Raw genomic sequence first — 16,631 nt, 5'->3', positions numbered from 1 at the left:
AACTGCTTTTCCACAAGGACCCACTTGTGCTTCCAACAGAAAGAAGCAGGGTCTGGATTGTGTGGGCAATTGCTCTGATCCGACGTGACAATTTTTGTTGTTAGGCTGGTAGCATTAACCAGCAATTTAAATTCCATTTGCTTTTGCAAATATACTAACATACAATACTGCTCCAATCCTTAATAATCACCAAACTCTCTAAAGTTATGAAAGGTAATAATGTTTTCCATTCTTATCACTCAGTATCATTTTTACATCATTACAATGGTATTAGGAGTAAATTCAGAGTTAACCAGTTCACTTCCCCCTATTCTACTTCATTGTTCTATCCAAAAAGCAAATGAAATGAAAAAGGCAGTTGCTTATGTCTCTTTTAGCAATGAAACTGCTTTTTCAAGGGCAAGATGAAAGAATTCAAGGGTGAGGACTTTGAAGGGAAGTGAGGGCAGGGAAAGGGTCGCAGGGGATTCCTGACACTTTCCCTTATTAGACAGTTTCCCGTTTGTCCACACCATCTTCAAACAGTAGGCAGAAGCTGTAAATAGCTATTGTGAAAATTCAAAATTTTTCTTGTCTTTCATATAAGAAATTACTCTGTGAGGCTCTTCATCAGAGAGAAAAATATTTGGACTAATCTCTTAAATATCTAAAACCTAGTTTGTCCATCTGCCAAGCAGAGAATGGTCATACTTGCTTTTCCTGTCATACAGAATCAAATGAGTAACCAACATGTGAGTTCTCTGAACAATGTAAAACATTTCATGGGTGTAAATGGCATTGTTGTTTAGTTAAGGCTGTTATGATGTCTCCTCAACCAAAGTGAGAAGCACAGTACTGCTACTCTTTCAGCATGGGACCTACGATCAGCTGTGTCAGACAGAAACATCTTGAACATGTCAGATTTGACTGATTTCTAAGAGGCTGTAATAGAGATTTTGTTCTAATATCTTCCTTAGGGACTTCCTTTGGAATACAGTCCATACTATTATTTGTCCTAACTGAAAGCAAAATTTTCATTACCATTTCCTTCATACTATTCAGGGACTTTCTTAGGGGACATCCTAGCTGACCCAACTGGTCACTTATATGAAGAAAAGACATTTGAGCCTTTTACTATCTAGAGTGTAGATGGAAATGTCAACATCCCTCAAAGAAGGCACAAGTATTTGTACTAAAATGTATCTTCCAACTTGGTTAACTTGGTTATTTAATGATGAGTTGGTCTCTTGGAATTGTCCCCATATCTTGCAGATAGAAACTAACCCTTTTCAAAGTAGGAGAAAAAAATTTCTGGTTCTTAACTTTTAAACAGGAATGATAGAAATACTGTGGTAAACAACATGCACAATGTAGGGATTCAAAACTCTAATGAGTGGCCTTTTTGTGCAGATTCCTACTCTCACAGCCTATGGAGACCATAATTGTTTCTTTGGCTATTGTATCCCGGTTAACCTGCCTGAGGCCTAGCACAGAGTAGGCACTCATAGTCACCCAAGAGCAAATGAACAAACTCTTCACTATAAAAATGTTCCCCCTGTTAGAAAAATTTTCCATGCTTAGAATTAATGGTAAATAAATGCTGATAGTCCCTAGTTCTCACCTAAGGAAATACAACTAACACTTTTTCTTTAACTGTTCTTTAATGCAACACATTAGAGAGGCAAATACGTATTTCCTCAGTAATGAACTTTTTGTTTTCAATTAAGACAAATAATAGTATAAAATGTATTCTGAACAAAATGAACGCAGGATTCATTACTTTGGGTTTTTCCCCATCCTTGGAGCTGCTCAACTTACAGCAAGTTATAGTGTCAATCTCCTACAACAGTGCTTCACCAAATGCACCATCATGTTGAATCCACAGTAATATACCTGTAGTGACAGTGCTACTACCTAAGACCAGTTCTTGACTAAAATTCTTTACTTCAATAAAGTTTAAGCAAAAATACAATTATGTATGGATGGTAATAAATGCTAAACTCAAAAAATGAATTCACACTCCTCTTAATAATCAGTACTTTTCTGACCCAGAATTTTTATGGAGTGTTTTTGCTCTGGTTATAAGAACCCAAACCCTTATCACTTTGGAAAACTCTCAGTGTAGACCTGTCTTCATTACCCTTAATTAAAACATTTGCTTTTAGGAAGTCTAAATAGCTCATGCAAATTATTGTTGCCTTCAGGAAACTTGAATAACAAACAGCTTTTACAGTATTTGTGCTAATTTTGAATAAGCATAACAAGAGTTTTGTAATAGTGTCAACTGATAGCTGTGGAAGATACTTACACAGGATTTTTTTTAAGGGATTGATAAATTGGAAAGTGTCATCATAGGAAAGGCATCTCAACTGCAACTCGAGGAACATTGCCATGATTTGAATAAGTTCTCTCCAGTAGTAAACTACACCATGCCCTCCTTTATGTGAATCTAATACACATTAACTGTGGTGCATGTGTTTAAGCAGTATATGTACTGGACTCTTCTAGTGCTTTCTGAGATTTACACAATATTGAAAAAAGAAAGATGATCATCATTTGTTAGAAAAAAAGAGAATGTTATAAGCATTTTTAACTGAACATATGTCTCTGTTAAAAGAAATTCCTATATACAAAACTATGCAGATACCCTAAACATTGAATAATACTCCTGCCTAGTAAGTACAATGAGCAGCGCTTACTGTGGTATTAATTGGCAGTAGTCTATTATCATTTCTCATTTACATTGAGACGTGATGTGCCTGTGGATATCCAATCATGCTCTTTGGGATGAGTGACAGCAAAAGCTCTTGATAATTATCTCTCAGGACCTTCCAAAAACTCTGCCTCTTCTGTTCTCTAGCTACCCCTACCCCATCAAATGTTACCATCACAGAACTGTGAACAAAGAAAAAAAAAAGAATACAATCTGGTTGCCTCTAAGATGCTAATTTCTTCTTCTACTAATCTTGCCATGAAAAGAGAATTCCTCCTCTCCAAGCTAGCATATCCAGTATTCTTCTCCATTTCATCACACAGTGATGATTTTTGAAATTCTGTTTTGATCATCCACATCAGCTTACAAATTCATGCTACTAACAAGGAAACTCAAATGCTCAAACCTGCACCCCCTTTTTTCTTTTTCTTTTCTTTTTATCTTGACCACTAATCTTACTCTTAAGAGGATAGTAATTTAAGATTTCATTTTGGTTTTCTTTCATGCCTACCAATTTTAGCAAAACTTACCTGCCATCTGAAGATTCCTCTTTTTTGCAAGTGGCTCTTACTTATTTTAGCCTAAAAGTCATCTTCATAATCTCTTAATCATACCTGAGATTTACTGCATCCTCTTGCATAACATTCAGAAGATCTTACTTCTGCAGAGCAGAGTTGGCAATTCCCAGCTGCTGGATAACACAGAAAAACCTCAAAGTCCCTTCTCAGCAAGGATAAGGACACAACTTACCGTGCAGATACCTGCGCTTGATCACACTTGGTAGTTCTCTCTTCTCATCCCTGCCAAAATCCAATAGTGGAGTCTGGGGACCAACACCGTTTTCTTCTTCTCTTTTTAGGCCCCCTCTCAGTTTTTATTTTGTGGACTTCAAAGCCACAGAGAGTTTGCAATCGGGGGCCAGTGACAGTTCTGCAAAGGAGAAATAGTGGGGAGCCCAACACTGACTGGGCCCGAACTCTAAATATAACCCTCTTCCCTTGCCGGGCAGTGTCCTTCATACTCTGAAGACAGGAGACCTTGCCGAAACCCTCACCCCACAGCTTTCTAGTCTCCAGGGAAGAAAAGGTCTAATTGGACTGGGCTGCGAGATGAGGCGACCCAAAAGCAAGAGGCCATCTGCTGAGAGCAGACAAGTAGAGGCAGGTATAGTCTCTGTGAGCGTGTCTGTGTGTGTGTGTGTGTGTGTGTGTGTGTGTGTGTATGTGTGTTGCATGCCTGTGCCCAGCAGCTGCTCTCCAGATTAGAAGACACCACTCTTTGGCAGGCAACTCTGAAACACCCTCTTGGTTGTTTCAAATTCATGCGCACATCTTGGCTGAGAGTAGAAACCTCCCGGGCACAACCTGGTCCCCCTTCTCTGTCATGTCACTGCCCTAAATACACTGTGAACTACAAACAAACAGTAGTGCCAGCCTCTTAGGAACGGTTGCCCAGATGAACATTAAATTGCACCCCATTTTGTTCCCCGCAGCCATGAACTGATGCAGGCCTTGTTGGAGATTTAAGTAACAAGGGCATGACCCCTTCTTTGACAGCCATAACCCATGGCACTGTATGTCGACATTCACAATTACTAATGCTGTGTTGCTCTTCAGTTTGAATGCCTGCCTATTCCATTTAGTGTCACAAGAGTCAGGAGGCAAAGTGCTAAGCAAGCTCTAGACCACCATCCCAATGTTCGGTGGTTGTTGTTATTATTATTATTATTGTGTGAGGTTTTTTGTTTATATTATTCAGGTGTTAGAAAAACCTAATACTTTAGATAGCTAAAATTTGAAGATTCATTCTAGCTTTATTTCAGTGGTATCATTTGTTCAGATGGAGGGCAAATGGGAGGGAGGACCTTGTTCATTTATACAATAAATATGTATTACTGCACCAGGCAGGTATCAGGTCCTCTACAAGACATGCTTACCACCTGCAAGGTGCTCAGTTTATCTTATTATTTAATGATTACATTAGCTATTTGTTATTTATCATTTATCTTATTTAATCCTCACAGCATACTTTTAAATTAGTCCTATCACTGATGATCAAATAAGAAAACCAAATATGAGTATCATTAAATAACTTCCCAGGGTCTTAAGACTGACAGATGTCAGACCTGGAATTCAAAACTAGATCCAAGTGATTCTAAACCTGTGCTCTTTATTTCTTTTTTTAAATGTTCAAAACACATTTACTTATGAAATCACTTGAGTTTGAAATAATTTCAACAAATAAAGTGTTTGAAGGAAAATCATGGTATATAATGTACTTGTCTTTAGGGGAAAAGTCTTATTTACAGTTTGAGGAACAAATGTATTTCTATTAATTAATATGGATTTTAGAAAAACATTTATTATGTAATAGTACCATAATAAAAATGGATTTCCTAAAAGTTCAAGTATCAAGTGACATAAAGAGGTGAAATATATTTTTTTATCATATTCAGAAACTCTAATGTGTTTATTTGTTCATTGAGTCTTTGCCAACCTAATCTTTTTGACTTTGGTAACTAGCTTCTCAGTACTACTTTTCTTTACCCTGAGTCTGATTATGTTTGGCCTGTCTATCTATCAAAATCTGCCAATACAAACTCAAGAAAGGACCTTGAGTTTCCAGCAGTGCTGCTTTTGTTTGTTTGTTTGTTTTAATTTTTTAAGAAATTTTTTTACAGACTGCATTTTGATTCATTGTACACAGATGGGGTATATTATTTTGTTTCTATGGTTGTACACAATGTAGATTCATATGGTTCGTGTAATCATACATGTACATAGGATAATGATATCTGTCTCATTCCACCATTTTTCATACCCTCCCTCCCTCTCATTTCCTTCTACATAATCTGAAATTCCTCCATTCTTCTCTCACTCCCCACCCTCCCACTCCCATTATATATCATCCTCCACTTATCAGGGGAAACATTCAGCCTTTGGTTTTTTGGGATTAACTTATTTCACTTAGCATGATATTCTCCATTTCCATCCATTTATTTGCAAATGCCATAATATTATTCTTTTTTATGGCTGAATATTCCATTGTGTATATATACCACAGTTTTTTTATCCATTCCTCTGTTGAAGGGCATCTTTTTAACTTTGGTGTATATATTCATTACTGCTTGAGCATCCTCAGGAGTTTTAACTCTAGCATGGCATCCTGTCCATGCTCTTTATCTTTTATTTCTAACTGTGAAATAATTTCAAAGTTGCAGAAAAGATACAAGAATAATATAGAGAATTTCCATATACTCGTCACCTAGGTTCTCTGCTTTTTAACATTTTATCACATTTATATTCTCTTCCTTCGTCCCTTTCTCCCTCCTTTCTTCCCTTACTTTGCCTTCCTCCCCCCACCCCACCTCTCTGTATTTGTGTGTTGGTCTATTTTTTTCATGAATCAACTTAACATACTTTAGTATGATTATTCTAAAAGACAAGCGTACCCTCTATATAACCACAGAATAATACTCAAAATCAGTAAATTAATGTTGTTTTCTGTTATGGTTTGAATCTAGAGTGTCCACCAAAATTTCATGTGTTCAGAGGTGGGGCTTTGGGAAGTGATTGGATTTTGAGGCCTCTTGACCTTATGCGTGGATTCATCTCATGATGACTGAATGGACTATTGAAGGAGGGGCTTAGTTGGAGGAAGCAGATCCCTGGGGGGGTGTGCCCTGGAAGGGTTTATCCTCTCTCCAACCCTTTTCTCTCTCTGCTTTCCGGCTACCATGAGCTAAGCAGCTTTCCTCCACCATGCCCTTTTTTGCCATGATATTTTGCTTCACCCCATGCCCAGGGCTATGAAGCTGGCTGACCTGGACTGAGACCTCTGAAATTGTGAGCCAAAAAATACTTTCTCCTCTAAGTTGTTTTTGTCAGATATTTTGGTCACAGCAATGAAAAGCTGACTAACAATTTCTTTCTAATCCATTAACCCCATTCAATATTTCACCAAATGTATCAATAATAACCTTTATAGGAAGATTTTTTCTTTTGGTTCATGATTATGTATTACATTTAGTTATCATGTCTCTACTCTCTTCAGTTTTGAACAGTTCTTCAGTCTTTTCTTGTCTTTTGTGACCTTGATATTTGAAGCATACATTTTGTAAAGTGTTCCGCAATTTAGGTTTGTGTGATGTTTGCTCATTATAAGATCAGTACATTTTTAGGCCAAAATACCACAGAAGCAATATTGTATTCTTAGTTAATCATATCAGGAGACACATAAATGGAGTTGATCTTGTAACCAACCCTACCTGGTTAAGATGTATCTGCCAGATTTCACCACTAGGAAATACACATACACACACATATACATGCACCCACACACAACTTAGCTATTATTGCTCTATCTCTGTGTCTGCATTAAATACCATGAGCTCACACTGATGGCTCCAGTTACAGTCGAACACCACAACAGCATTCTCACTTTTGCCCTTTCCCTGTTTGTAACTCCATTCCCCAACAGCGAGTATAACCTGGTTTCTATTATCCTCAAACTATTTCTTCACCCCTGTCTGTGACCAATCCTCTGACACTGCTGACTCCCTCCTGGGCCCTTCCAATCTTTTCAGCCCCATCAGCCCTGATCCCTTAAGCAATGAGAAGGGAAAAATAATCAATCTTTTTTTTAATAAAATGGTAAGAAAAAGATAAGATGAGGGTAAAAGTCCCATGCTCTTTCTATACTTTGAGCTGTCCGTGCCTTAATGGTAAGATAAGACTTAGAAATCATTGTGCTATTTCTATGAAGATGTCCTGGAAACAAAAGTTTTTAATGGCTGAGGAATAATTCAGGTATTTATTCATGTAATTAATTTGGTACTCACTATATGTTAGTCACATTGTGAAATCATGCATGGCTTTTGCCCTTGGGAATATCATCTACTGTATTTTTATTATAGTTACTGTTTATTAATTCAGAATTTGTGGCAGCACTGCATTAAACACTTTGTTATCTAATTCAGACCGAAGCCCAGTGAGAGAAGTAGTATTCTTCCCACTTTGCAAATAAAGGAACTGAGATTTGGAAACATTAAGTAACCTTTCTAATACCACTGAGCTCAGTAGACCTTGGATTTGCATTTAGTTTGGTCTAACTCCAGTGCCCCAGCTCTAAACTCTAGGACTGTATGAGAACAAATAAGGTGGAATTATTTATCTTGATTGCTTTCAGAAGGAATCATCAAATTTTGATTGCAAACTCTTCTGAAGAACTGTGCCACCCAGTAATTAGCCACTAACCATACATAGCTATTAAGTACATGAAATGTGACTAATTCAAATTGAGATAAGCTATAATTGTGAAATAGTAGATTTTAAAGACATCAGGGAAAAGAATGTAAAATATCTCAGTAATCATTTTATCTTGGTTACCGTTGAAGCAATATAACTTTGAATCTATTGGGTTAAACAGAATACATTAAAAAAAAAATCTGTCTAGTGCAGTGTGACTCAGGAGGCTGAACCAGGAGGATATCAAGTTCTAGACCAACCCCAGCAACTTAGTGAGACCCTTTGTCAAAATAAAAAAATTAAAAGGACTGGGGATGTAGCTCAGTAGTAAAATGCCCCCAAGGTTCAATCTCCAGTACCAAAAATAAAAAATAAAAAACTTTTGCCTTCATAATAGCCAAAATGTGGAAACAACCCAAATGTCTCTCCATGGTTCAGTAAGCAAAATGTTGTACATACATACAAAGGAGAATTACTCAGGCTTAAAAAGAAAGGAAATTTCAGTACATACTACTACATAGATGAACCTATAGTACTACATGAACACTTTATGCAAAGTGAAATAAGCTAGGCACACAAAGGACCAATACTTTCACTTATAGGAGGTACCTAGAATTGTCAGTCATAGAAGCAGAAAGTAAAATAGGGTTACCAAGAAAAGGGGGTGGGGACAAAGAATGAGGAGTCTTGTAAATGGGTACAGAGTTTCTTTGGGGATGATGGAAACATTCTGGAGATACATAAAGGTGATGGTTGCACACCAGTGTAACCATACTTAATGCCACTAAATTGCACACTTATAAAGTGTTAAAATAACATCTTATGAACATTTACCACAGTTAAGTGCATTTGTCCTAATGGATTTTACCAACAGCAAAAGTGACAGATTTAAATTTCATGTATTATCCTTTCTTTAATACATGCTAAGTATGGAGTCACTGACTTATATGTAGAAATAAAAGGTGTGGATAATCCACAAAGTAGAAAAATATCTCCAAGTAAGTAAGTCTGTTTAGCAACTAAGGTGTAAGAGAGCCTCTCTTCCTTCCAAACTCACCTGGGGGCAGTGTTGTGGTATAACACTTTCTTTAGCGCTTCACATTTTTTCTAAAGTGAAAATGATAATAACAGGTTAACTTTTTTTAAATGAGCTAAACATGTCCTTGACCTCTGAAAATTGTTGTTGCAGATAATCTGCACTCTCCTGTTTCCAGGGTCTATTTCTTCATGACTTCTAGAATGCCAAAACACCAGGTGACAGCTGTTTCAGCACTAAGACATTCCTCAAGTGTCCTATTTTGATGTCATTATGTAATGCTTTTCTCTTGGCTGAGTTATCATTACTCAGTAGCCTTGTTGACATGTTGCACTGCATAACTCTCCACTTTTGCATCCATGTTACTTTTCATGCTTCTCTGAACAGGCACTGGTTCTCTGAAAACTGGAGAAAAAGGGAAGGAAGGAACAATTCCAGCAACATCTCAAATTGGTGGAAGTGTTTTCTCCTTGGCTAGAAAGTTCCTTTGTGAACAAGAGTTTTCTTTATCCTCTCTCAGTACTTCTTCTCTTTAAAAGTGTTATTTCATTTTAGACTATTCTCCTTTTTAGTTAGACAGCTTATAAAGAGGTGGTGTTTCAGCCAAAACTTGTTCCTTTTTTTAGCACAAATCTTGTCTTAGTAATCTCTTGTCTCTGATGGTCATAAGGACAAGGCGTGCACATCCACAATCATGATTTTCAATCTCTACAACAGATATTTACTGAGTGCCCACAATATGCCATGCACTGTGCTGGGCTTTGGAGCTATATAAAGATGAAATAGTGTTTTCCTGTCCCTGTCCCTCGAGAACTCAGTCTAACAGGAGAGGCAGTAATGAATTCTGATTTTACAAGACTGAGCTTTCTGATGTGAGGCTGTATATATAATACTGTTTGAGTCCTCCTGAGGTGGAGGTCAGGACAGCTTCACAGAGTGAGGTGTGAATATTTGAACTAGACTCCTCGGGGGAGGAGAAGGAGGTTTCTGCCAGGGGAAGGATAAGATGGAGGACATTCCAGGCAGAGGTCACAGTGTGGGCACAGGCACTCTGGCAGGAAAGCACACGATGGCTGCCCCTGTGCCCAAGGACAGGACGTGGCGTCTAACTTTGTACTAGGTAAAGTGGAATCTTCATGTGCATCTAGACTGTTCAGGGTCTTGGATGCTTTGATGCTATGCTTATAGCTTCAACTGTACTCTGCAGGCAGTATAGAGGCACTAGAGGCATTTTAGGGACCTACAATGATGGAAAACATAAGATTTGGACCCAAAAGACCTTTTTTCTGGGAATATTTCACCTGAAAAGGAACTCAGGGTTAATCTAATACTAGCCTTTTATTTTATTCATGAAAATAAGGTTACTCAACTTTGGTTTTCATACCGCTGGGTGCCCTGTATTTGACATAAAGCCTTTAAAGGGGCCACTTAGGTCACAGCCTCTCTAAAGTGATCCCCGGATTCAGTCAGAGCTGTCCCTTTGCACTTTGACTGATGAAGGATCCTGGCACCTCAGACTAGCCTCATGAAGGGGATGAGGAATGGGGCAAGCTGTCCACAACAAAGGAACCAGTAGCATACATTATAATTGGGGTATTTCAGCACTGTAAGGAGAAACTGAGCAGGTGGCTACCCTTGATTTCAGGTGCATTTCCTGGGTTGAGGCCTAATCCCAAGCAGTAATTAAATATGGGCAGCAAGAAATGTAGAAAGATGGTTATGCAAGGGAATAAAACCCCATCCAAATAAACTAGGTGCTGAGTTATAAACAGAGCTATAGTCCTAGCAAATAAATTAAATACACTGAGGAAACCAAAGGAAACGTTTGGTACTAAGAGCTCAGCAAATCACGAGGTGATTAGAGAAAGGTCACTTTTCATTCAGTATGCAAGCACCCAGGACCCACCATGGAGTTCTCCAGAGTGCTTCTCTAAGCAGTAAGACAATTCTGCACCTTCCTCTCTTGTATCTGGGTTCCTGGTAGCCTGCCAGATTTGATTTCACAAGGTAAAAGCCAGACTGCACATAGATAATCTGAAGACATAAGATCTTCCATTTTAGCCACTGGGCAAGGTTGGGAAGTAGGAACTGGCACCCAGAGTACTGCTGAGTTTCCAGGCAGCTCCAGATTTGACAACCCAAGCCAGAGCCAAACATCCAAGTGGCAGGCAGGGCGTTCTCCCTTGGACTAACTTCACAATAGCTCCCAGGAATACATTGTGGTGTCCATTCTTAGTGTTCTGGTGCTAGATTTCAAGGTTCTTTGTAATTTCCTAACTTGAGTGAACACCATGCCACATTCATAATAGCAACTCTGCCTTCAACCACAAATGTCTTTAAATGAGAAAGCACTACCCTGCCCCCATTTAGAATGCATTGTGTGCCAAACCTGATGTTGTAAAGCAATGGTTTTGAAACATTCTAATTGTAGCCATACGTCAGGTCTCCATTCTCTCCATTCTCTCCATTCTCTCAAGTGCAGTCAGGGTGGTCCTGGTTAAAATGAATATGTTAAAACCCCTTGTAGAAATCCAAGATTTATGGTAGTGTAATAGTATTTATGGTAGTACAATAAAATAAAAAAGATGCCCCTCTTTTTATTTATGATTTGCAATTATATTCACTTCACTCATCTATTCAACAATTATTATTGCATTTCTGCTATGTCCTGGCACTATCCTGAGTTCGAGGGATGTGATATTTAAAAAGCATATGTTTTTGGTCTCTGCAGTTTTGAAATGTGAAGTCTGTGAGAGGGGTGAAATGAAATAAGGTACCAAATAAATCAGATCATTGCAACTTTTAAGATATTGCTATGATAGAAAGGAAGAAAGTCATGACAGAGAAAGGAGGGGCACACCTCTGATGTCACACGAGACCTCTGTGTAGAGGGGACATTTATGCTGAGGCTTAAACCATATGAAGGAGCTAAGAAGGAAGAGCATGAGAACAGTAAGCGGGAAGTCCCTAGGGCAAGAAAGGAGAAGGCCTGTTCTGTGAGCCCTAGGAGGTCAGCGTGGCCGGGTGGAGTGGGGCAAGAGCAGTGGGAGACTGAAGGGGAAGCCTTGCGGTCCATTCCATGGAGTATTAACGTTATCTCAAGTAGAAAAGCACACTGTTACAGAGTTTTAAAGTTTTAATCTGGATGGTATGTGATGCTATTTACATTTGTAAAAGAGCTTGGAGCTGGGAGTGTTTCTCAGTGGTAGAGCACTTGCCTAGCATGCCCGAAGCCCTGGGTTTGATCCCTAGCAACACACACACACACACCCCGTTTTTGGCTCTCATGTGGAGAATGAAAGGGTGAAATTGGTTGCTGGGAGACCAAACACTGCCTGAAGGAGGCACTGCTAATTCGTGCCTTCGGACAGTCCCAAAGAAATGACCTGGAAATTCATGACCTGTAGGCAGCCTGTCATTAATTTTTTTTTTTCACACTGCTTTCCCTCTAAATGTCTCAAGCATTTCTCTCTTTGTTGGGTGTTAACAGAAGAAAAAAAAAAAGTGCCAGAAGCACTCTAGTCATTTGGGAGAGCCATTGAGATAGGAACCTGACCCCCACACTGTGCACAGAATCCTAGACCTGAAGTCATTTTCACTTTGCAGGTTGGTTCAATTCATGCCAACTTCCCGCTGTTCTTCAGCTCTGTTACTGGTACACAGAAGGTGTTCTACACGTGTTTGTTAGGTTGATTGTACTTGAATTCTCAGGGGTCTGAGGAGAAAGGGAGAATTAGAGAGGCCATTGGGATTCTCTTTATTTCCTCTCTGGAGCAGGGATGTGTCAGTGGCTTATGATGGCTCTTGAAAAAGTAGTAGTTTTTCAGCCTTTGTGGATACAGTTGGGAGGAAATAAAAGAACTCTCTGCTAGAATAAAAGATGATGTGTACATGCAAAAAGTCTCAAGAGCACCTGGTTAGAATTTAATGTGGCTGAAAACATCTCTATTTTTTTCATGTTTCAATTACTCAAATATGCCAAAAAAGTGTGCTTTGGAGATTTTCCAAAATAAAAGCTCTAAGGTGAGAGAAATTTCAGACCCAACAATAACTTGAAAATTAGAAGTTGGAATGGCAACTGCTTTTTCAACTGTCTTAACTCTGTCACCAGCACTATAGTGATTCGATCACTTGTGACAATTCTGGTTTCTGGCCATTAAACTGCACGCGTCAGCTACAGGCATCAGTCTTTTCCTTCTTTTCTTTCATGGTGACTAGATTTGAGGACAGAAATGAGAAAGATAAGAGAAAGGAGGAAGCTGGGGGAGTTTAGGTCTTTCCAGTGGTCCCTAGGTCTCAACTGGTGACCCTGACCTTAGCATCCTCATGTGATTTGGAACCTGCAGCAAACCAGTTATAGGGCAGATCTTTCCCCACCGTCCTTATCACCCACAGTTGTTATACAGATACCAGGAGCTTGCTTGAACAAGAACAGAAAATATACCCCCAAATGAGCCACCTGGGACCTGCATAGGAAGGGAGGGGACAGTGTGCCTCAGTGAGTTAAGTCCCTTGGTGTAGTGCCTGGTACAGAGCAAACGTTCACCATGTAGTAGCAGCTGCTACTGCGGCTATGCTTTTATTATTTATGACAGTACCTTATATATCACTTAGATGTATGTAAGCCTCACATTGTCAGGTACTAGCTATCACATTTGCCTATTTGTGCTCTGTTCCTCACCCCACCAGCCACCCCTGCACACTTCCTCGAGCACTATTTGACACCACCTTCTAAATAAGGGCTGTTGTCCTAATTCACTCCCTATATTTAGTGTTGCCCTATTCATGGTAGCCACATTATTCCACCATCTCCATTTGGCAGTTGTCATTCCTTCCTTAGCATCACTCTGAGTCTCTTTATTGGAGACAGGTAATTTTTCAGAAGTCCAAAAAATACATCCCTACACTGTTTATGCCCTGTCTGCTTCCTCTCCCCTGTATGGAAGGTGATTTTTGTTACCATCTCACTTTAGTACTTCTCATGATGGAAATAACTCAATTAATTTCCATCTTCTGCAATTTGCTTAAGAGCTCTGTGATCTCAGGTGCCTCATTTTGTTGGGAAGGGAGGAGCATGACACATCTGATCCCTCACTTTGAGAAGCAAGAAATAATCATTTCAGTTAGGGCCCAGGGAGGCGAGTCTGTTTGTGAAAGGAAGGAGTTGCTGTTTCTCTGGCTGTCTGCTTCTTTCCATCTGCTGCAAGCCCACCCCTGGAAATCATGGCTGAGCATCTCTCAATGAAATAAATGTTGTAATGGGTCACATAATTAGCAGGCAGAATTATGCTTGAGCTGTAATCTGACTCTAATTGCTGACCTCAGAGAATCAATTTCATATGACATAGCACCTTATCTGTGTGCTGCCTTAGGAGTTTCCACTCGTCTCTCCCTTTCAGGCCAGATTGCTTTTTCTATTTCTGGGCTTATATTGATGAGTCAGGTGGCCTCGGACTTTTCCTGTGGATGAAAGGGGCATCCTGACTTAGACATTTGTTATACGTAGTAAATTATGAAAAGGAAAACCTCCGCGTCTGTTCTTTGGCATTAAAGTAAGGAAAACCGGAAGGTTGAGTGAGGAAGGTATGAACTAGCCAATATAAATAAATTCTAACCCTAGGACCTGAATGCAGCATGATGTACAACATAGGAAATGGCACTGAAGAATAATGCTTTTCTACACTAAAAACAGTCACCTTACGGAACTCGTGATGTAAAAGGTCATGTTAATATTTTCCATCAAGTCCTACACACTAAGTTAAAACAACATACAAAATAAGATAAACATTTCGCTGCGTATCGATTTAGTCCCATGACATGTCGGGTGGGTTTTTATCTTTTCCCCTGAAGCTAGTGTGGAAATAGTCACCCTTCCCATCTCCCCAAATCCTAGAACTATTTCAACAACTAATGAGTTCATTAAAGTCTCACATGCTTTGATTTCTGTAGATGGAATTTTCTGCATGAATTCAGAGATGATGTGCCTTTTCATGGCACAACATGACATGATGAGCCTGGTATAGTGGTGAACACTTGTAATCCCAGCAACTCGGGAGTCTGAGGCAGAAGGATTACAAGTTCAAGGCCAACCTCAATAAATTAGAGAGATCCCGTCTCCAAATAAAAAAATGTACAAAGAACTTTGGATGTAGTTCAGTGGTAAAGCACTCCTGGGCTCAATTCTCAGAAAATTCATACATACATAGATACATACATACATTAATCAAAACAAAACATGACATGTGAATTCTCCTACACACTAATGTAACAGTATGGAAAATAAAATCACCTTTGAAGACCTAGTTCAAAGCTGTTAAATAATCAAAGGAATTTACTGCACATTATGACTGGAGTTGTAATTATTAAGAACCTAAAATAGTTGCACTTCTGAGGAATTATTTTATTGTCATTACTGTTGTTTTAGCCTATGGATATTATGAATAGTGACCAGGTTGACTTTATCATAGTGGCTTCTACAAACTTCTAATCAAATTTTTCCCATCAGTAGCAAATATATAGGCCAATATACTATGTCTGTCATAACTCTTGTATTATTTCCATTCTAATTCCTTATTTTTCTTTCATATTCTCTCCCACTTGTATATTTTTCTTTGTTTTATGTTTTTTGTGTGACTTTGTAAACTACTTAAATCCTTTCTAAAAAAAAATGATCCATAGTTAACTGATAGCTATATATTGGGGAAAAAAATGAAAGTTGGGCAGACTGGGAAGGAATTAAGGAGAGAAAGCAGGCAAAAAACTACGAACCTCAGCTATGTTAACTCCCTTAACCCTCGGCTTCCTTATCTCAGACATGCTGGCTCCAGCTTTATCGTGGGACTCAAAATCATTCTTAGATAATGATTATAAGCATACTTTATCACTTACAGAACCATGTGCAGCTTTATTGTGATTATTTGAAAGCCATTATCAATAAGGCAATTCTCTATTACCAAGCCTTTGGCCTAATCCTCCTTCATCTCTTCCTTAGGAAGTTTGTTCTGAGAGCATGGCCCCAGCTCTTCTGAGAGCCTTCTTGCAGTTTCCCCACTCTGAGAACCAAAATCCTTAGACCATTACAGAGTCAATGTTCTCTCCTCAAGGATGGCTCCAAAACTTCTAAACCTAACAGTTCCTACCTTAGCTGGTCCAAAAGCTAGGAAGTCTAACCACCAAAACCTAGAAAAAGAGTTGATCAGCAGCACTGTTTACCTCAGTGTCTGGTGAGGACATCTGTACCAAATTTCCCAGTATGGGCCCTTCCACTCCATACACATTCCCATTAAAACCATGGGATAAGACCAACAAGGATATCTTATCTCCCACCATGTCATTGCTGACCCAGTCCCCAAATTAGAACTTCTTGGTAGGTAGAGTGCTTGTAATCTGCCTTTGCTTAGTTACAGTTACCAGTGATCTTATTAAGAAAAGTTCTGCTCTCAGGTGGATTGAGGCAGAAAGAAAAGATGAAAAGACAGCCCAAATGATCCATCCTTGTCTAAGGCCTGTTACCTTCCTAAAGCCTCCCTTAGGTCTCATCAGTGCCATGCTCAGGCCGCACTCCCCAGCACAGCAGATAGGAGCCAGCCCACTATGGAAGTCAGAGTGAGAGCCCAGGCTACCTGAGTGGGGAAGACTTGCCCCGTCTGCATGACAC

At 39.2% G+C, this 16,631-nt stretch overlaps 2 protein-coding genes across 4 annotated transcripts in view; one reads left to right on the top strand and one right to left on the bottom strand.

Annotated features, from left to right (window-relative positions):
* Filip1l (filamin A interacting protein 1 like) overlaps positions 1-3,857 on the bottom strand; it is a 291,043-nt gene extending 287,186 nt beyond the window's left edge. Inside the window, exon 1 of the mRNA XM_047563744.1 lies at positions 3,443-3,857. The gene's annotated coding sequence lies outside the window, so the exon portion shown is untranslated. The remainder of the gene's footprint in view (positions 1-3,442) is intronic.
* Positions 1-16,631, top strand: part of Col8a1 (collagen type VIII alpha 1 chain) — a 525,631-nt gene that overhangs the window by 453,612 nt on the left and 55,388 nt on the right. Inside the window, exon 1 of one of the 3 annotated variants that reach the window (XM_047563751.1) lies at positions 3,442-3,856. The exons of the other annotated variants lie outside the window; for them this stretch is intronic. Within the exon in view, the coding sequence (XP_047419707.1) occupies positions 3,802-3,856 (55 nt within the window). The 5' untranslated portion in view covers positions 3,442-3,801. Of the gene's footprint in view, positions 1-3,441; positions 3,857-16,631 lie in introns of those variants that run through there. 3 annotated transcript variants of the gene reach the window in all.

This window comes from Sciurus carolinensis, chromosome 9, assembly GCF_902686445.1.
Source record: "Sciurus carolinensis chromosome 9, mSciCar1.2, whole genome shotgun sequence".
In the NCBI taxonomy this organism is placed as follows: domain Eukaryota; kingdom Metazoa; phylum Chordata; class Mammalia; order Rodentia; family Sciuridae; genus Sciurus; species Sciurus carolinensis.
The sequence above is the reverse complement of the archived record's forward strand: the minus strand, read 5'-3'. Positions and strand labels throughout refer to the sequence as shown.